This window comes from Bos grunniens, chromosome 18 (assembly GCF_055505025.1).
Source record: "Bos grunniens cultivar Pamir isolate PY7600 chromosome 18, Bosgru_T2T1.0, whole genome shotgun sequence".
In the NCBI taxonomy this organism is placed as follows: domain Eukaryota; kingdom Metazoa; phylum Chordata; class Mammalia; order Artiodactyla; family Bovidae; genus Bos; species Bos grunniens.
In genome coordinates, this window is record NC_141182.1 from 22,166,659 (window position 1) to 22,187,097 (window position 20,439).

A 20,439-nucleotide genomic window follows, 5' to 3' on the forward strand; every position below is an offset into this window, starting at 1 on the left:
ATATTTTTCTGAGCTATGGGTGTTGGGTTATAGAAAATAAACTATAAAATCTGCAAGACCAAACAAACAAAAACCTTTGCAAATCATTTATAAGCTATCACACTTTTTTAAAGAACTTTTACACCTTTTAGCAGGTGTGTATGATATTTCTTTTACATATGCTTAAATTTGATATTTTCCTGTGAAGCTGGTCAATTTTCAACAGTCCTCCACAAGAAACAAAGAACAAATGGACAAAGATTAAAGCCCTATAAGGAGGTTACTAGGGCAAGGATTGAACTTAGGGTATCAAATACTAAAAAATAGCCTTGCACATTTAAAATTTCTTTGTATTTGAATCCCCGACATTCCATTAAAGATCTAAAGCAATGCTGATACAGTTTATTTACTCTTAACAATAAAAGCTGTACAGTCAAATTTATTTTTTTCAATGAATAATGTTTTGACCACCTTTCTTTAGTACTTGAAGGTGGCTACCGGTAACACTTTGATTAACAAGCTTGTAGAGAAGACGTAGTGGAATATATTTGACATCATCGGCTTCTCGGTGACAAATGCTGTGGCATGACAGCATGGCTGACATTCTGTACACACAAACAGGAACACAGACCTACACTCTAAATTGTTCCTTAAAGCAGTACTTTTCTTTTTCAATTTGAAAGTGCTTTTTAGCTCCATAGCAACCACTAAAGTGATAAAAGGACAAAGAAAACCTTTAATGTGTATTAATTTGATAAAACAAAGTCAATATCGCTTTGATAAACAAACCATTTTGAGATACTCTACTTGAAAGGCAAAATTTTTTAAATATGGCATTTCCTCCCATATAAAACTTCAGCATAAAGAAACATTTTAATGGTGAATGTGATTTAAACCAGGCAATTCAGTTTGGAGGCTTGGTACTCTCTGTGTAGTTCCACTGATGTGTGGAATTTTAAGAAGATGATTTATAACAATTCTTTATCAGAACAGAGGGGGATTTTACATTTTCTATGAGCTGTTGATAATTGATGCTTGCAGTAAAATACCATATGTTGTTCTAAATTCTCCATCTTCTTGTTTAGTCCAATCAAGAGCTATATAGTGCCTTTCAATGGCTTTGTTTGTATGAATATCAGAAATACTTTAAAAGTAAAGAAGTTACTGATCAAAGTTCATAACTGTAATATGTAACAGCTGGCCATACCTTGCAACCCTCCCATGCCAAAGAGATTTAGACCTATATCTTTCACAGGCAGGTCTCCTGCAGTCTCATCAGTGGGACCAGACATTGCCTATCTGTGGAGAAGAGAAAATTCAAATAAAATCTTTCCAAGTTGTAACATTAACTATGCAATGGAATGAACCAAATAAAATGAACAAGGCACTAGAACTTTAATGGACATCTTATTGCCCACATGTGCTGCTTGAAGAAGATGAAAGCTTCTATTTTAAAAGTAATACTACATTCAATCATGGAGCCAGTGTTCCTTTCAACAGTATATTTCCTATAGTTTGCTGAGGAAATGAGGTAAGATTATCATTCTTCCTTCTCTCTTCTTCTTCTTCCTCTGTTTGCAAAAAAAAAACCCAGAAAACAAAACCTTCCCCAAATTTAAGAAAGACCTCCTGTCCATCCTCCATCCCTTTCTCTGCTCCCCAAAAGAAAGCAGGTATCAAAATACTTCAGTCAGGAACTTGATTCAAATGGTTGTTCTATTACTTACTGGCTGGTCAAGTCACTAATCATGTGCAGAAAACAACACCTGTTGTTAAAAGTGGAGAAAACAACACCTGTTCTCACAGAGTTATTTTAAAGGTACATGAGATAGTAAATTAAAGGCATTTAACACATTTGCCGGGGATGTTAACGTCACTTGAATACTAATCTTCAGCTTGATGCACAAGGGAGTTGGTAGTTTTCTGTGAAAGAGGTTTCATAAATTCACCAGCTGGATTTGTTTTTGTTGTGTCTTTTGTTGCCATGAAGCCTAGGTCCCAGGGCTTCCTACCTCCATGTACATGCTGTCCAGCTAATTCTGGCATTTTTACAGTTTCTGTTCTTTACAGAGATGCACCATAGTAACTTAGTTTCATATGTGGATGTGGGTGGTTCATGCAACATTTAGTAATGCAAAGAACCAGTGAAGATGGCCTAAGGCAGAGGTTCCCAATCTCTAGCACACTGGTCCTAGAATACAGTCTGAGAGAATAAACCAATTTGCCTCATTCACCTCTGTATTCTCAAACGCTGGGACAGAGCTAGGCACATAGCTGGCATTCATTAAATAGTTGGCAAGTGAATGAATGGAGTCCTTGGGGCTTCAGGGTCTGGAGCCAGAGGTGGTTTCCAAAATCTTGTACGCATTATGTGTATATGCATTATCTTTTAGAGACAGGGTTAATAACTTTTATTATAACTCATCAACGTTGCAGACCACTGAGTTTTTACTGTGACGTAAACAACAGACATATGCCTGGGATATCATCTACTTCTTTTGGAAACACTCCTACAGGAGAGGACAATTTAGGAACCAAATTATCAAGAAGTTTAAACACAGGACAACTGTGAAAATGATAACTTTTCCACAGTAGAATTATGGTGGCTTTTATAATAACAACAACAATGAAGGTGATGGTGTTAACATTAATTGAATGCTTAGTAAGATGTGCCAGGCACTCTTGAGGTTGTTACTAAAGTGTGTCCTACTTTACAAACGAAGAAACCAAGACAACAGCTTAGGGCAGTTGCCCAAGGTCACATATCTATGAAGTATCTGTTTGGCACTATTTTTGATGGTCAAAACTGGGAAGCAGGCAGGTGGTGTTACTGGCATCTAGAGGTCAGAGATGATGCTAAATATCGCAGAGGTCTCCAATCTTTTTTGGCACCAGGGATCAGTTTCATGGAAAACAATTTTTCCATGGACCAGGGTGGGAAGGACAGCTTCAGGATGATTCAAATGTGTTACATTTACTCTTTATATTTCTATTATTATTGCATCACATCCACCTCAGATCATCAGGCACTGGATCCTACTATAGTGTACAGGAACCACAAAAAAGAATTATCTGGCCCCCAATGTTAATAACGCCAAGGTTGAGAAATAATGCATGATGTTGCAATGCCTCCCCAACAGTTTCATACAATCATTCCTGGTTCACTATGTGCCACTCACAGTTCTCTGCTGCTGCCGCTGCTAAGTCGCTTCAGTCGTGTCCGACTCTGTGCAACCCCAGAGACGGCAGCCCGCCAGGCTCCCCCGGCCCTGGGATTCTCCAGGCAAGAACACTGGAGTGGGTTGCCATTTCCTTCTCCAATGTATGAAAGTGAAAAGGGAAAGTGAAGTTGCTCAGTCGTATCCGACTCTTTGCGACCCCATGGACTGCAGCCTACCAGGCTCCTCCGTCCATGGCATTTCCTAGGCAAGAGTACTAGAGGGGGGTGCCATTGCCTTCCCCGCACTGTTCTCTAGATTCTTCAAATCCATGGTACCCTTGCCTTGCTCAAGGTCTTTGCACTAGCTGGCTCCTCATTCTTTGGGGCTCAGCTCAATCATTTTTTCCCCAGAAGCCTTCCCTTAGCATCCAATGCTACCATACTCTTCCTCCCAACTTCAGCACTGTTTATTTCTTTTACAGCCATCATCCCCATTTGAGATTATCACGTGTGCAAAGCAAGTCGCTTCAGTCATATCCAACTCTGTGCAACCCTATGGACTGCAGCCTGCCAGGCTCCTCTGTCCATGGGATTCTCCAGGCAAGAATACTGGAGGGGGTTGCTGTGCCCTCCTCCAGGGGATCTTCTGGGCCCAGGGATCGAACCTGCATCTCTTATACCTACTTGCATTGGCAGGTGGGTTCTTTACCACTAGCGCCACCTGGGAAGCCCGAGATGATCATATTTACTGCTATTTACTATCTTCATTGGTCTTCCCTGGTGGCTCAGACGGTAAAGAGTCTGCTTGCAATGCGGGAGACCAGGGTTTGATCCCTGGGTCGGGAAGATCCCCTGGAGAAAGAAATAGCAACCCACTCCGGTTTTCTTGCCTGGAAAATTCCATGGATGGAGGAGCCAGGCGGGCTACAGTCCATGGGGTCGCAAAGAGTCGGACACGACAGAGCGACTAGCACTTGCACTATCTTCATTACTACTTCTTCTATACTAATAAAGTAGAAGCATCTTGAGACCCGCATCGGTCCCGTTCCTAGCTGGTAGAGAATAGTGCCTCAGGGCACAGGGTGGACGCCAGTATTCATGTTTATGGAATGAATAAATGAATACTTGGTACTGAGGCTAAAGAGTAAACAAAGTCTCTACGGTCACGGAGTTCATAGTCTATAGGGTACTCACGATAAACAAATAATTGTAAATAATTAACCAAATAAGTTACTTGGGAGGCTTAGGAGTTTCTCAATCAACTTGTTGTTGTTGTTCAGTCGCTAAGTCGTGTCGGACTCATAGCGATCCCATGGACTGCAGCTCTCCATACTACTCTGTCCTCCACTATTTCCCCGAGTTTGCTCAAATTCCTATCTACTGAGGCAATGAGCGAACTACTTGCAGGTGACCTTTTGCCTGAAGAAGGACCTGGATAAGCACTGTACTTAGCCTCACCCCTCAACAACTAAGGTTCAGGGCTGGGATAGAAAATTTCAAACAGATACTGGGAGTCGGGATAATGGGCGGGCTGTGATTCAGGCCTGAGTAGGTGAGGTGTCTCGTGCTGGGCTGCTCTTCACGTGAGCAGAACGCCAAGGCCTTCTCCAGGAGGTAGAGCAGACCCCACGACCCCGGCCCGTGCTAGAGGTAGAGGGTCGGCTACCTGCACCCCTCTACTCCCCGGGTGTACTCACCGCCACTCTCCCAGCCGCTAGCTACCGTTGCTATAGCGCCGACAGCGACAGCCGGCCGAGAGGAGCACGGGAAAAACATGGCAGGCACCGTTGCCTTCTGGGAATTGTAGTTCTTTTTTGGGCCCTCGCCAGCCCGCTTGCTGAGCAGCAGACTACGCCTGCCCAGCTGTCGGACCTGGGAAATTCTCTAGCTTCCAACCCCGAGGCACATTCCGGCCTTACCGCGGTGCACCCTGGGAGTGGTAGTTCTCTCCTTTCCGAGGGAGAATGGCGCCAGGCGGGATCTGGACGCCAAGAGAACTACATGGAGGAGGCGGGGTCCAGGGCTAGGAATCTACGCGGTTAGTAGTGGCGAAGGCGGCTATAACGGCAGCATGAAGCGGACCCCGACGGCCGAGGAACGAGAGCGCGAAGCTAAGGTATTTCGGGCTCACCCGAGTCTGGGATCTTTCGTGCACTTGTACCTGGGGTCTGGGAACCGGAAGGGCTTGGTTGGATGGCAAGCGGACCCACGGTCTTAAGCGAAGGGGTTACAAGGCCTTGTCAGCAAGGGAGCCAGAGACTTTGGGGGCTTTGAATACGTGCTGCTCGGGATGCAGGCCTAGTCCTAGAGGACCGACTCACATGAGAATTAAGACACCCGTTTCCTTGTCCTGCTTCTGCACTTCATTCCTTGGTTAAGTTTGTAGTTACCCTTGTGCCTCAGTTTACCGGACTCTTAGACGCTTGTGATCATATCAGTTGTGCTTTCCTCTTCGGTAATGATTTCTGTGGATTGAGATCGGGTTAGGTGAGAAAATCTGTGCGATCAGATGTATGTATTTGAAACAGTTGTCTGTGTTGTGTGTCTTCCGCATAGCGGATGTAGAGTTTTAACTACAATACCGTTTTCTACTTTGGGGGGTTCACGCTGTAGCAGTTGTTCCAAGGGATGACAATAATAATTGTTATGGAATTTTCTTTTTTTAGTATTTATTACGCATCAGACTCTGCGGTTCCATAATATTTATATTATTTCGTATTCTTATCACAGCAGATCGCAAGATAGCTATTATACAGATGGAATATCAAGAGTCCTGTTTTACAAATGAAGACTTGAGGCTCAGAAGAATTGAGTGTTTCTCTCATTCCCCAAATCAAGTCCTATCAATTTGTCTAAAAATATTGGTAATCTCTTCACTTTTTTCCATCTTCACCACCTGGGACCGGGCTACCATTACCTCCTCAATGGACTGTACCAGTGATCTCCTTATTGGTCTATATTCACTTCTGCATCCAATCACTCCTTGGTCCCCTTTTGTCCCCCCTTCCACAAAAGACACTTCTTCACACTGTAGTGTGTGAGCTTTTCAAAATGCAAATGCAATCATGGCCCTTTCCTTCTTACCTCCTCTGTCAACCAACTGTTTAAAAATCTTTCATGGGATTCCTTGGTGGTCCAGTGGGGCTCCTGAAATGACTTGAGTTTGATCCCCAGTGGGGAAACTAAGATCCTGCAAGCTGGATGGTGTGGCCAAAAAAAATAAACAAAAAACTTTCATGGCTTTCTGATGCTCTTAGGATAAAAAGGAAACTTCACATGACCTACAGTGTTTTCCACAGTGTAAACTCTACTTGCATCATCCACAGCCTCAATGGATGTGACCCCTCTCTGCTCCCTGCCCATCAACCACATTGGCCTTCTCAGAAGTCCCTATTTCCCCTGCTTTATATGGTTACAGGTTTTTTTTTTTTGGTTGTTGTTGTTGTTCAGTCACTAAGTCATGCCTGACTCTGTGATCCTGTGGACTGTAGCACTCCAGACTTCCCTGTCCTTCACCATCTCCTGGAGTTTGCTCAAATTCATGTCCATTGAATCAATGATGCTATCCAGCCATCTTGTCCTCTGTCTTCCATCCCTTCTCCTCCTGCCTTCAGTCTTTCCCACCATCAGGGTCTTTTCCAATGAGTTGGCTGTTTGCATCAGGTGGCCAAAGTATTGGAGGTTAAGGTTCGGTATCAGTCCTTCCCATGAATATTCAGGGCCTTTATACATGCTGTTTGTTGGTCACTCTGTATTAGGCAATTATTGGAAGTCAGAGCCATTGGTAAATGAACCAGATGCTGTTTATGCTGTCAGAATTTGGAGTCCTCAAGTGAACTCACTTTACTTTGTCTTAGGGCAGTACCTCTATGGATTGAAGATATAAAATATACTGTATTATAATCTGAGTTAGAACTTCCCTGGTGGCTCAGATGGTAAAGCGTCTGCCTACAATGCGGGAGACCCAGGTTCAGTCCCTGGGTTGGGAAGATCCTCTGGAGAAGGAAATGGCAACCCACTCCAGTACTCTTGCCTGGATAATCCCACGGACAGAGGAGCGTGATAGGCTACAGTCCATGGGGTCGCAAAGAGTCGGACACGACTGAGTGACTTCCATATATATATATATATATATATATACACTCTGTAACCTGAGTTAGGGCTTTGCTGGTGGCTCAGTGGTAAAGAATCTGCCTGCAATGCAGGAGATGTGGGTTTGATTCCTGGGTTGGGACGATCCCTTGGAGAAGGAAATGGCAACCCACTCCAGTGTTCTTGCCTGGGAAGTCCCATGGACATAGGAGCCCGTGGGTTGCAGCCCATGGGGTTACAAAGAGTCAGACAGGACTGAGTGACTAAACCACCACCACCACTGTGACCTGAGTTATAGCAAAGTTTCTTTAGAGTCCTGAAGTTTTCATGCTTGAACCTGTATGTGATAAGGCAGTATATAAAGATGAGTTGTTGTTCAGTCGCTAAGTTGTGTTTGACTCCTTGTGACCCCATGGACTAGCCTGCCACGCTCCTCTGTCCGTGGAATTTCCCAGGTAAGAATACTGGAATGGGCTGTCATTTCCTTCTCCAGGGGATCTTCCCGACCCAGGGATGGAACCAGCGTCTCCTGCATTGGCTGGCAGATTCTTACCACTGAGCCACCAGGGAAGCCTGTACAGATAAGTGCAAAGGAGAAAGATCCTTCTGCGTTCATCTACAATAGTTCAAAGGAACAAATGTCACACAATGGTATTGGGCATGATGTCTTTCTTACCTTTTGGGTTTACACTGAAAGTTACTCATTTCTTTTGTAAAGACTTATTTAGCACCTATTATTTGCCTGACAGGCTTCCCAGGTAGCTAAGCTGGTAAGGAATCCCCTTGGAATGCAGGAGACCCTGGTTGGATTCTTGGGTTGGGAAGTTTCCCTGGAGAAGGGATAGTCTACCTCCCCCAGTATTCTTGGGCTTCCCTGGTGACTAAAGAATCCACCTGCAATGCAGGAGACCTGGGTTTGATCCCTGGGTTGGGAAGATCCCCTGGAGGAGGGCATGGCGACCCATTCCCGTATTCTTGCCTGGAGAATCCTCATGGACAAAGGAACCTGGCGGCTATAGTCCATAGCATCCCAAAGAGTTGGACATGAGTGAGCGACTAAGCACAGCACAACACATTCGCCAGACCCTGGGATTCTGATTTTGGCTAAGATAGAATCCTTGTTCAAAGGAGCTTTTACTCTTTTAAAACTCTTAACAGTTGTTGTTGACATCTGATGGATGTTGAAACCAAGGCTTGCAGGAGTTAGAACTTGCCCAAGGTCACCTGGTTGCTCTGTGACACTAGGGCCCAAAGCAAGGTCTTCTCATTCCAAAGCTTTTTTCCATTTTCTGCTCGTAAAACATGTTGAAATGATAGAGCAAGTTGTCTGCCTGTTTACTTTAAAAAATTTCTTTGATCTTTATTTAAAAGTTAATTTGAGAAATATTACTGGTTAGAGCAAAGTATAGGAAAGCAAGTTTTAAATCTTAAATAGAAAATGTTCATTTAATCATAAATTATTTTCTCTTTTTCTAATCCACTTTATTGAGGTGTGCTTTCCGTACCATAAATAGCACCCATTTATAGTGCACAATTTGGTGAGTTTTGACAGATGTTTACACCTGTGAAACCACCACCACAGTTGATACGGAGAACATTTCGATCCCTTCCAATGATTTCCTCTTGCTGATTTGCAGTCAGTCTCTTCCCCTGCCTTGGCTTCCAAGCAACCACTAGTAAGTTTTCTATCACTGTAGATGAAGTCTGTGTTTTCTAGAATTTCATATAGATGGACATATACTCTGTGTATTATTGAGTCTGTCTGCTTTTAATCAGCATGGTTTTTAAGATTTATTCATGTTGTTGCCTGTATCTCTACAGTCACTAAGTCGTGTCCAACTCTTTGTGACCCTGCTGTCCATGGGATTCTCCAGGCAAGAATGCTGGAGTGAGTTGCCGTTTCCTTCTCTAGGGGATCTTCCTGACCCAGGGATTGAACCTGTGTCTCCTGCTTGGCAGGTGGGTTCTTTACCCCCGAGCCACCAGGGAAGGCCTGGATCAATAGCTTGTTCCATTGTATTGCTGACTGTGTACCGCGTGGCTCTGGCGCATTTGTTTATTCATTCGTGTGTTGCTGAACATTTGGATTGTTTCTGAGACCATTATGAAGGAAGTGGCTCTGGCCATTCATGTGTAAGTCTGCGTTTTCATTTCTTTTGGATGAACACCAGGAGTCCACTTGGTGAGCCCTATGGTAGTTCTGTGTTTAATCTTATAAAAAACAGCTCAACAATTTTCCAAAGTGATTCTCCCGTTTGTATTAGTTTCTCAGGACTGCTGGCACAAGTTACCACAATGTCCGTTTTTTAAAAAAAATGGTTCCTTTTTTTTTTCTACAGGGACCACTTTTAAAGTCTTTATTGTATTTGCTACAATACTGCTTCTATTTTATGTTTCTTGGTTTTTTTCTTTTTTTTGCCACAGGGCATAGGGGATTTTAGCTCCCCAACCAGGGATCGAACCCACACCTTCTACACTGGAAGGCAAAGTCTTAACCACTAGAACTTCAGGGAAATTCCAGCCTTGCTGTCTTAACACAACAAAAATGTATTCTCTCATTGTTCTAGAGATGTGTCTGAAATCAAGGGGTCCATAGTACCCCTGATGGCTCTGCTCTAGGGGAGAATCCCTCCTTGAGTCTTTTAGCTTCTGGCGACTCTGGGCATTCCTTGGCTTGGGCTGTGTAACTCCAGTCTCTGCTCGAGTCTTCCCCGTGACTGCCTTCTTTGTGTTTTTCTGACGCATTTCTCTGCATCTTTTCTCTTGTAAGGACACCGGTCATTGCAGTGAGGGCCTCCCCTAAATCCAGGATGATCTTAATTTCATGATCCTCAAGGTCCTTAACTTAATTCCATATGCAAATACCCTTTTTCCAAATAAGATCACATTTAAAGGCACCGGTGGTTAAGACTTGGACATATCTTTTTGGGCGTGCTATTCAAACCTGCTGCACCATTTGACATTTCCATCTCAGCTGCGTATGAGAGCTGTGGTTACTCCCTGTCTTCACCAATACTTAGTATTGTCTCTTGTTTAAATTTTAGGCCTTTTAGTGGGTGTGTGGTGGTATCTCATTGTGGTTTTAATTTGCATTTTAGTGATGACTAATGAGAATTAATATCTCTTTGAAAAGCTTTTTCCATCTTGTAACATGTATGAGTACTTTGTTCCTCTTTGTTACTGAATAATGTAGTACTCCAGTGTCTGAAAGGATTACACTTGGTTTAATCCCTTCCCCTGTTGGTGGATATTTGGGTTGTTTCCACTATTTGGCTATTACAAATAATGCTGCTATGAACATCTGTGTTCTACTTTTTATATATACCTATGTTTTCATTTCTCTTAGATAGAGATCTAGGAGTGGAATTGCTAGGTCATATGGTAAATCTGTGTTTAACATTTTAAGAAACTGGCTGTACTGTTTGTTATGGTCTGAATGCTTGTGTTCCCCCCAGATTCTCTTACTGAAATTCTAATCCCCAAGGTGATGGTATTAGGAGGTAGGGCCTTTCGGAGATGATTAGGTGGTTAGGAATGGAATTAGTGTCCCCTCTACAAGAGGCCTGAGAGAGCTCCCTTGCCCCGTCTGCCATGTGAGGATACATGATTAAGTTGGGTGTCTGAAACTGGAAGAGGGCCTTTACCAGAACCAGACCATGCTGGTTCCCAGATTTTGGACTTCCAGCCTTCAGACCATGAACAATAAATTTCTGCTGTAGATAAGTCACCCAGTCTATGGTATTTTGTTACAGCAGCCTAAATGGACTAAGACATGGTGCTTTCCAATGTGGATACATCATTTAATATTCCTGTTTGAAGGTTACAGTTCTTAACATCCTTGTCAACACTCGTCACTGTCTTTATGAAACCGGGTGTGAAGTGGTATCTCAGAGCACTCTTACATTTCCTTTTTCTGATGTCCAGTGATGTGAAACTGCTTCTTGTGTAGGTTGACCAGGTATAAATCTTCTTTGGTGAAGTGGCTGTTCAGATCTTTTGCTCTTTGTTTTTTTTTGGTTGGTTTGTGTTCTTAATAGTAAGTGTTATGAGTTATTTGTATTTTCTAGATATCAGTCCTTTGTTAGAGATATGTATTGTGAGTACTGTCTCTCTTCTTTAGTTTACGTAATGGTCTTTTGAAGAGCAAAATTGTTTAATTTTGATAAAGATCCAATTTATCGATATTTCTTTTTATGATTCTTGCTTTTTGTGTCATATCTATGAAGTCTTTGCCTATCTTAAGGTCACAAAGATTTCTTGTTTGCTTCTTAAACTTTTTACCCCCATCATGGGTAATTGCTTTTGGTTTTCCTTTTCTCTCTGAAATAGATTACATTTTCTTCTTGTGATTGCTTATGTCGTAGACTTTTGTATAGTTCACATGTCTGGAGGGTGAATAAAAAGGTTGGAGTAAATAGCTTTTTATGATGGCATCTGTTTAATTTGTGTTAACAGCAGAAGAGGGTTCCAAAGTATATTCATGAATTTTTAAAATCAGTTGTTAAAATAAGGCATGCAGCAGGGTAGTTCAGCTTAGTATTTGAAAAGCTGAGTTAGAATCGTGCTTAGTTGCTCAGTTGTGTCCCACTCTTTGCAATGTCATGGACTGTAGCCCGCTTCTCTGTTCATGGGGTTTTTCAGGCAAGAAAACTAGAATAGGTTGCCCTTTCATGATTAGGTTTGGCCACAGTGCCAGGGACCCAGTAAGTATGGCTTTGATTGAGGGTTGCCCCAAGAACCTTTTGCTGATATAAGGCTGCCCCTGTATTTTTGTGTTGTTGCTGTTTTTTTTTCCCAGATTATATAATTTATTATTTTGAAATGATTTAAAATTTATAGAAGAGCTTCAGGAGTGGAACAAAGAGCCCTCACAGCCTTATCGTCCAGATTTGCTCACATCTTGTTAACATTTGCTTTACAGCTCTCTCTCTCTCTTTCCCTATATATAAATACATGAACTATTTTTTTTTTATGAACCATTACAGAGTAAATTGGTGACATCAATCCTCTTTACCCCTGAATACTTCAGCATGTATTTCCTAAGATGCTTTCTTTTTTTTTTTTTTTTTAAATTTTATTTTATTTTTAAACTTTACATAATTGTATTAGTTTTGCCAAATATCAAAATGAATCCACCACAGAGATGCTTTCTTATATATAAACATAGCTTATTGTCAATTTCAGAAAAGTTAACTGATAAAATACTCTTATTTAGCCCAAAGCCCATATTTAAATTTTGCTAATTGTCCTAATAGTATCTTTTATAGCATTTTTGTTTACCTGGTCCAGGTTTTAATCCAGGGTTATATGTTACCTTTAATTGTTATGTCTCTGAGGAAAAACAACAGAATGGGAAAGACTAGAGATCTCTTCAAGAAAATTAGAGATACCAAGGGAATGTTTCATGCAAAGATGGGCTCAATAAAGGACAGAAATGGTATGGACCTAACAGAAGCAGTAGACATTAAGAAGAGATGGCAAGAATACATAGAAGAACTGTACAAGAAAGATCTTCATGACCAAGATAATCACGATGGTATGATCACTCACCTAGAGCCAGATGTCCTGGAATGTGAAGTCAAGTGGGCCTTAGAAAGCATCACTATGAACAAAGATAGTGGAGGTGATGGAATTCCTGTTGAGCTATTTCAAATCCTGGAAGATGATGCTGTGAAAGTGCTGCACTCAATATGCCAGCAAATTTGGAAAACTCAGCAGTGGCCACAGGACTGGAAAAGGTCAGTTTTCATTCCAATCCCAAAGAAAGGCAATGCCAAAGAATGCTGAAACTATCGCACAATTGCACTCATCTCACACGCTAGTAAAGTAATGCTCAAAATTCTCCGAGGCTTCAGCAATACGTGAACTATGAACTTCCAGATGTTCAAGCTGGTTTTAGAAAAGGCAGAGGAACCATAGATCAAATTGCCAACATCTGCTGGATCATGGAAAAAGCAAGAGAGTTCCAGAGAAACATCGATTTCTGCTTTATTGACTATGCCAAAGCCTTTGACTGTGTGGATCACAATAAACTGGAAAATTCTGAAAGAGATGGGAATACCAGACTACCTGACCTGCCTCTTGAGAAACCTGTATGCAGGTCAGGAAGCAACAGTTAGAACTGGACATGGAACAACAGACTGGTTCCAAATAGGAAAAGGAGTACGTCAAGGCTGTATATTGTCACCCTGCTTATTTAACTTATATGCAGAGTACATCATGAGAAACGCTGGGCTGGATGAAGCACAAGCTGGAATCGAGATTGCTGGGAGAAATATCAATCACCTCAGATATGCAGATGATACCACCCTTATGGCAGAAAGTGAAGAGGAACTAAAAAGCCTCTTGATGAAAATGAAAGTGGAGAGTGAAAAAGTTGGCTTAAAGCTCAACATTCAGAAAACTAAGATCATGGCATCTGGTCCCATCACTTCATGGGAAATAGATGGGGAAACAGTGTCAGACTTTATTTTTTTGGGCTCCACAATCACTGCAGATGGTGACTGCAGCCATGAAATTAAAAGATGCTTGCTCCTTGGAAGGAAAGTTATGACCAACCTAGATAGCATATTGAAAAGCAGAGACATTACTTTGCTAACAAAGGTCCGTCTAGTCAAGGTTATGGTTTTTGCAGTGGTTATGTATGGATGTGAGAGTTGGACTGTGAAGAAAGCTGAGCACTGAAGAACTGTGGTGTTGGAGAAGACTCTTGAGAGTCCCTTGGACTGCAAGGAGATCCAACCAGTCCATTGTGAAGGAGATCAGCCCTGGGATTTCTTTGGAAGGAATAATGCTAAAGCTGAAACTCCAGTACTTTGGCCACCTCATGCGAAGAGTTGACTCATTGGAAAAGACTCTGATGCTGGGAGGGATTGGGGGCAGGAGGAGAAGGGGACGACAGAGGATAAGATGGCTGGATGGCGTCACTGGCTCGATGGACGTGAGTCTGAATGAACTCTGGGAGTTGGTGATGGACAGGGAGGCCTGGCATGGACAGGGATCGCAAAGAGTCAGACATGACTGAGCGACTGAACTGAACTGAACTGAACTGAATCTGGTCTCCTTTAATTTCCTTTAAATTGCTTCCTCACCCTTTCTTTGTCTTTTAAGATATTGACGTTTATAATGAGTAAGGCTGTGACCTTTGTGATGAGTACAGGCTATTTGTTTTGTAGAATGTCTCTGTGTTCTTATGTATCTGATATTTCCTTATGATTAGTTTCAGTTGTTTAGTAGCTCAGTAGTGTCCGATTCTGCGACCCCATGGACTGCAGCGTGCCAGGGAACCCTGGTATGCTGGCTTAGATTGAGAATATGCATTTTGGGGCTTGTATATATTTGAGGAAAGATAGGGGCCATTGGAGATCACAGTCCTGCCTATAAAATTGTTCTTTTTGACCCGAATGAACTGTGTTTGAAAGTTTCTCAATTATTTTCCATCCAAGAGATTTCACATGAAAGTCTGGATGGCAGGCTTTCTTGAAAAACTAGACTGTCTGGCCACATTGGGCTTGCATTTCACTAACAGAGCTGAATAGTGGCTGCCCCTTTAGATGAGAATATACTTTCTCTTCTGCCACACCCCACCTTTGCCCATTTAGTCACAGTACAGGCTTCCCTGGTGGTTCAGACAGTAAAGAATCCACCTGCAGTGTGGGAAGACTGGCTTCAATCCCTGGATCAGGAAGATCCCCTGGAGAAGGGAATGGCAACCTACTCCTGTGTTCTTGTCTGGAGAATCCAATGGACAGAGGAGCCTGGTGGGCTACAGTTCATGGGTTCTCAAAGAATCAGACACGACTGAGTGACTCACACTTGCACTTTTCTTTCACAGTGGTTTAGAGTGTGAGACTTTCGAGTGAGATTTCTGGGAAATCCCAGAATTGAATCCTGCCCAATCACTTGCTTTAAGTAACTTAACTTCTCTGTACCTCTGTCTCCTCATCTGTAAAACTGTGGTGAGTGCTCAGTGGCTCAGTCGTGTCCAGCTCTTCGCGATCCCATGGGACTGTAGCCTGCCAGGCTCTTCTGTCCATTGAAATTTTCCAGTCAAGAGTACTGGAGTGGGTTGCCATTTCCCTGTCCAGGTGATCTTCCTGACCCAGGGGTCGAGCCCACGTCTCTTGCGTCTCCTGCGTTGTCAGGCGCATCCTTTACCACTGCACTATTGATGATTGTCCTGAGGATGAACTAAGATACAGGTGAAGCACCTGAACATTGTGTTGCTGTTATTACTGTCATCTCATTGTCATCATCATTACCACCTGTCTGATCCCAGTAGCTATTTTAGCTTATGTTGAGAACATTCATTCTGTGAACTTATACTGAGTGTCTAATTGAGCTCTGGTGGCCTCGGCCTGCAGCAGCCTGAAGTGGGGCTCTGATTCCTGACCAGAGATTGGGGTTGGGTTGCAGTGGTGACAGCACCAAATCCTAGCCACCTGACTCATGGGCCTGGCTCTTTGGCTTTGCAGAAGAGAATTCACAAAGACAGTAAGTAGTGAAACAAGTGAAGTGTTTATTAGAAGGAAGAAGAGTCCACAACCTATGGATAGACAAATAGGCAGGCCGAGAGAGAGAGTCACACTCTCATGGTAGTTTGAATCACTTTTATGGGACTTTTCTTCCCGGTTTCCTTTGACCAGTCATCTTGCTTTGCCCGGTTCTGAGTCTGTATTTGGTATTTACCTCCTGTGTGTGCCTGCACATCTCTTAGACAAGATGGATTCTACCGAAGAGGCCTATGGGTAGTTAGCACCCCTTAGCATCACTCCCCTTTTGACCTCCAAGGTGCCTTTCTTTGCATGTGTAGTCAGGGAGGCCTCCTCACTTCGGGAATGGGAAATATGTGGTCTCTTATCTTCTCTCTGGGCAGGGCCCAGCCTGTTCTTTTGACCGTCCTGCAATTTTTGTCTTTGAGTGTCTACCCTGTGTGCCGGAGGTGGGGAGCGGGGACATCTATCTACCTCCTACGTCTTAATCAGGCAGATTTTCTCCATTAGGGGTTCCACTATCCTTCCCATTCGTCCCAAATGGTGCTAGTTATATGCCGCCCTTGGAAGAATTGAGAATATAAACTATTTTCTGGGTTCCTTGGTTCAGTTGAGGGGCCTGGTTAAGTGCCAAGCAAGGTCTGGCAGGTTTGGTCCTGCAGGACGGGCTTCTTTTCTAAGGAAAATACGTAATTAAGCAAGTACCAGCAGTAGAGTGGTGTGTTTCACCATGGGAATGGCACGTGGTAGCAGGGAGCATCTACTGTGGTACGGGGATCATGGAATCTCTTCCCCAGGAAGATCTGTTTAACCTGGTCTAGGGACACGAGAGAGGAACATGGTGGGCGACAGTCCGTGGGGTCACAAAGAAGCGGACGTGATTGAGCACGCATGCAGCGGTCGTGGAGTTCCTTCCTAAGGCTTCTTTAAGAGTGTATCCGTATACCAGGCCCAGGACTCTGTTAGAGGTTGCTTAGAAATACGATAACTGTTCTTATGTGGGTGTTGAACTCCAAGTGAGCTTTCAAGGTTCTTAATGCTGGCTTGGGTGAGATCATCATTTTTTAAGGTGTTGAGCATAGAAACAGTTTACCTTTATTACTGAGAGAGTTATATACTAAATAGGCACATAATAATTTTGTTTAAGAAATGTACATTTTAACTTTACAGTGGAGAAACCTGGCAGTCACTCCCCCAGCCTGGTAATCAAGACCAGCATCGTCAGTGGCGACAAGTCATGGTGATGACATGAACCCTGGATCTGTTTAATTCATAATAAAGTGATTCAAGTGGTGAAGAAAAAAATGTATTTTTATCAGTGAAGGAATGTATCCAGAATAGATAAGCCTGCTGTTTTCCAAATAAAAATCATTAAAAAGTCTTCCATTTTTGGTGATAATTGGCTTAATATCATCTAAAATAAGCCTTAGGTTACAAGACCTGATGAGCTGTTAATACATAATAACTCAATTTAAAAAGTCTGTTATTTATGTATGAAGTGTTAGTCTCTCAGTCATGTCTGACTTTTTGCGAGCCCATGGACTGTAACGCACCGGCCTCCTCTGTCCATGGGATTTTCCAGGTAAGAATACTGGAGTGGGTTGCCATTCTCTTCCCCAGGGGCTCTTCCTAACCCAGGGATTGAACCTGGGTCTCCTGCATTGCAGGCAGATTCTTTACCGTCTGAGTCACAAGGGAAGCCCACTTTTTTTTATTCTACCTCAGGTTATTTTATTTTTTGCAGTTTGGTCCTTTAGTGAAGTTCTGAGAAGGTTCTTTTGGTCCCTACCTTCATCATGGGCCATCCTGGACTGTTTTACCAGTTTATCTGATGGTAGTTTGGGAAACTAAATGCAGAACATTTTTGGTGGTGGACCAATGACCAGGGGACTTAAAGAAATTAAAACTTCATCTGACAGATTCTACTCTGTTTTTTCCCCCAAATCCAGATTATTTTTTTCTTGATCTGTCTTCCAGGGTGTGGGTCAGTCTTTGTGTGTGTGCTGAGTCACTTCAGACTCTGCAGCCCTATGGGCTGTAGCCCGCCAGGCTCCTCTGTCCATGGGATTCTCCAGGCAAGAACACTGGTATGGGTTGCCATGCCCTCCTCCATGTTATCATTCTGACCCAGCATCTGACCTGTGTCTCTTATGTCTCCTGCATTGGTAGGCAAGTTCTTTACCACTAGTGCCACCTGGGAAGCCTCTTAGGTCAGTCTTTAATCCTCATTTGATAGTTTAAATCGCCTTCTCTAGGTAGAAGAAGGGTTAGGTTTTTTTGCTTATAAGTGTCCACACCACTTTAAATACCTTCCTTGAAAATTAGCTAGTTAAACCATCGAATCACAGTGAGTTCTTGTTACTTTTTATTATTTTCAGATTTTTTTAATTGAAGTATATTAATACAGTGTTGTGGTAGTTTCAGGTTTATTCAGTTCTGTTTCTTAACCTTACTTTTTCTTTTATTGAGAGATAATTCAACATACCGTATAATCCACCCACTTAAAGTGTGCAATTCAGTGGGTTTTGGTGTATTCAGAGTTGTATAATCATCACCGTGGTTAAATTTAGAACATTTCATCATCCACCAAACAAACCCTGCACAGACCCAGCCATTTAAAAATTAACTCCATTGGTTTCCATCAGTAATATGTGTTCATGGTACACGGGGAAAAGAGGGCCCAACCTTCACCCTTATCAGGAACGCATCCATCCCCCAGAGGCACATCCTGTTAACCTTTTTGATCCTAATGTTGGTTTTGAAAACTAAGTTTGCCATTGGAAAAGAGGTCTCTGACACTTTAAACAACCATTAACTTCTTTGAAGACAGCATTGATGTCTCATTCATCCTTCCATCTTTCCAGTGTACTTGGTGGAGAGTCTTGCACATAAAAGAAATTTGTAAATATCTTTTTTTTTATAGATTTTTAAAAAAATTTTATTTTATTTTTAAACTTTACATAATTGTATTAGTTTTGCCAAATATAAAAATGAATCCGCCACAGGTATACATGTGTTCCCCATCCTGAACCCACCTCCCTCCTCCCTCCCCATACCATCCCTCTGGGTCGTCCCAGTGCTCTAGCCCCAAGCATCCAGTATCGTGCATCGAACCTGGACTGGCATCTCGTTTCATACATGATATTTTACATGTTTTATAAATATCTTTTGACTGAAGAGTGAATGATCAAGGCCCAGCGTCTGAGACATGTTCCATGTGACCCCCAATAATGATCATACTGGCTCCCTAGCTGCTGATTGGATTTATAGTGGCTGAGTTTAGCAATACAGGTTCTGGCGTTTGGACTGGATGCATCAAGAAAGTTTAAAGAAAGTTTGAGGGACTCCCCTGGTGGTCCAGTGGCTAGAACTCTGATACTAGGGTCAGTCCCTGGTCAGGAAACTAGATCCCCATATGCTCCAACTAAGAGTTTGCATTGTTGCAACTAAAGTTCCTGTGTGCAGCAACTAAGACCCAGTGTAGCAAATAAATGTATAATAAATATTAAAAATAATAAATTGGTGAATTATTTAAAAAACACAAGTTTGGCACCATGTCTTTTTAGTTTTGTTATCACTGTTCTATCCATGGCTGGATGGCATCACTAACTCAATGGACGTGAGTCTGAGTGAACTCTGGGAGTTGGTGATGGACAGGGAGGCCTGGCGTGCTGTGATTCATGGGGTCGCAAAGAGTCGGACACGACTGAGCGACTGATCTGATCTGATCCATAGTACTTAACATGGTGCCAGACATACAGTAAGCATTCCATAAATATTTATCAAATGAACGAATGAATTCCCAAGAGCATAGCCTGTTATTGGTTGTTAGGCTTTCATTAGTGAGAGATGGAACCAGAACCTGAGAGAAATAATGGAGAATGGTTAAATATCGACACCTGTGGATTTCAAATTACTTTACCTGCCACATGTGCCTGGGTGCTCAGTTGCTTCGTGTCCGATTCTGTGTTCCCAAGACTGTAGTCTGCCAGGCCCCTCCGTCCATGGGGTTGCCATGCCCTCCTCCAGGGGATCTTCCCAGCCCAGGGACTGAACCCCCAGCATACCCTGCTTCTCCTGCATTGGCAGGCAGATTCTTTGCCACTGAGCCACCAGGGAAACCCAGATGCTCTCTAGGGTTACATTTTTGTTTCTGCTACAAACATCTGACCTGATGCCATGCCCATCATATATTTACCCTATAGTTTTGTAAATGACCCGCTTGTGAAGCCAGCGTGCCTTCCTTTATGTTAAAGAACTGCCCTGTGGATAAGTGTCTGGGTTGAGACCTTTATAGCTGGTAGAAGGGCTTCCCAGGTGGCGCCATGTTAAAGGATCCACCTGCCAATGCAGGAGATGCAAGAGACTTGGGTTTGATCCCTGGATCAGGAAGATCCCTTGGAGGAGGAAATGGCAACCCACTCCAGTATTCCAGCCTGGAAAATCCCATGGACAGAGGAGCCTGGTGGGTTGAGCACAGCACACACATGCAGCCGGTAGAAACTAGGTAGACGACTTAGTTTGAAGGAACAGATTCTGTTGCGTCCGGTCTGTGGGGGAGATTTGTTCCCAGTTGCATGAGTGTCTCCATAACTGTTTGTGATCAGAGATTCAAAGGTCTGATTTTTGCATTAGCCCTAAGTCTGCCCTTTGGCGCCTTCATTTAGTGACCAGATCATTCAAGGCTGAGCCTTAAAGGCTAGAATTTCTTCAGTA

The 20,439-nt window shown here is 42.9% G+C and overlaps 2 protein-coding genes across 17 annotated transcripts in view; one reads left to right on the forward strand and one right to left on the reverse strand.

Annotated features, from left to right (window-relative positions):
- RPGRIP1L (RPGRIP1 like) overlaps positions 1 to 4,879 on the reverse strand; it is a 96,102-nt gene extending 91,223 nt beyond the window's left edge. For 4 of the 5 annotated variants that reach the window (XM_086350685.1, XM_086350684.1, XM_086350683.1 and 1 more), the window contains exons 1-2: positions 4,837 to 4,879; positions 1,187 to 1,278 (exon numbers count right to left, since the gene is read on the reverse strand). In XM_086350685.1, coding sequence (XP_086206811.1) covers positions 1,187 to 1,271 — 85 coding nt within the window. In that variant the 5' untranslated portion in view covers positions 1,272 to 1,278; positions 4,837 to 4,879. Of the gene's footprint in view, positions 1 to 1,186; positions 1,279 to 4,373 lie in introns of all 5 variants that reach the window. The other variant, XM_086350682.1, reaches the window with a different exon arrangement.
- Positions 4,880 to 5,183: 304 nt separating this feature from the next.
- FTO (FTO alpha-ketoglutarate dependent dioxygenase) overlaps positions 5,184 to 20,439 on the forward strand; it is a 422,958-nt gene continuing 407,702 nt past the window's right edge. For 10 of the 12 annotated variants that reach the window (XM_086350689.1, XM_086350695.1, XM_086350686.1 and 7 more), the window contains exon 1: positions 5,184 to 5,255. Coding sequence is in view for 6 of the 12 variants with exons in the window: in XM_086350690.1 (XP_086206816.1) it covers positions 5,211 to 5,255 (45 nt within the window). In the remaining 6 variants the exon portion in view is untranslated. Of the gene's footprint in view, positions 5,256 to 7,724; positions 7,883 to 20,439 lie in introns of all 12 variants that reach the window. The other 2 variants (XM_086350693.1, XM_086350688.1) reach the window with 1 other exon arrangement.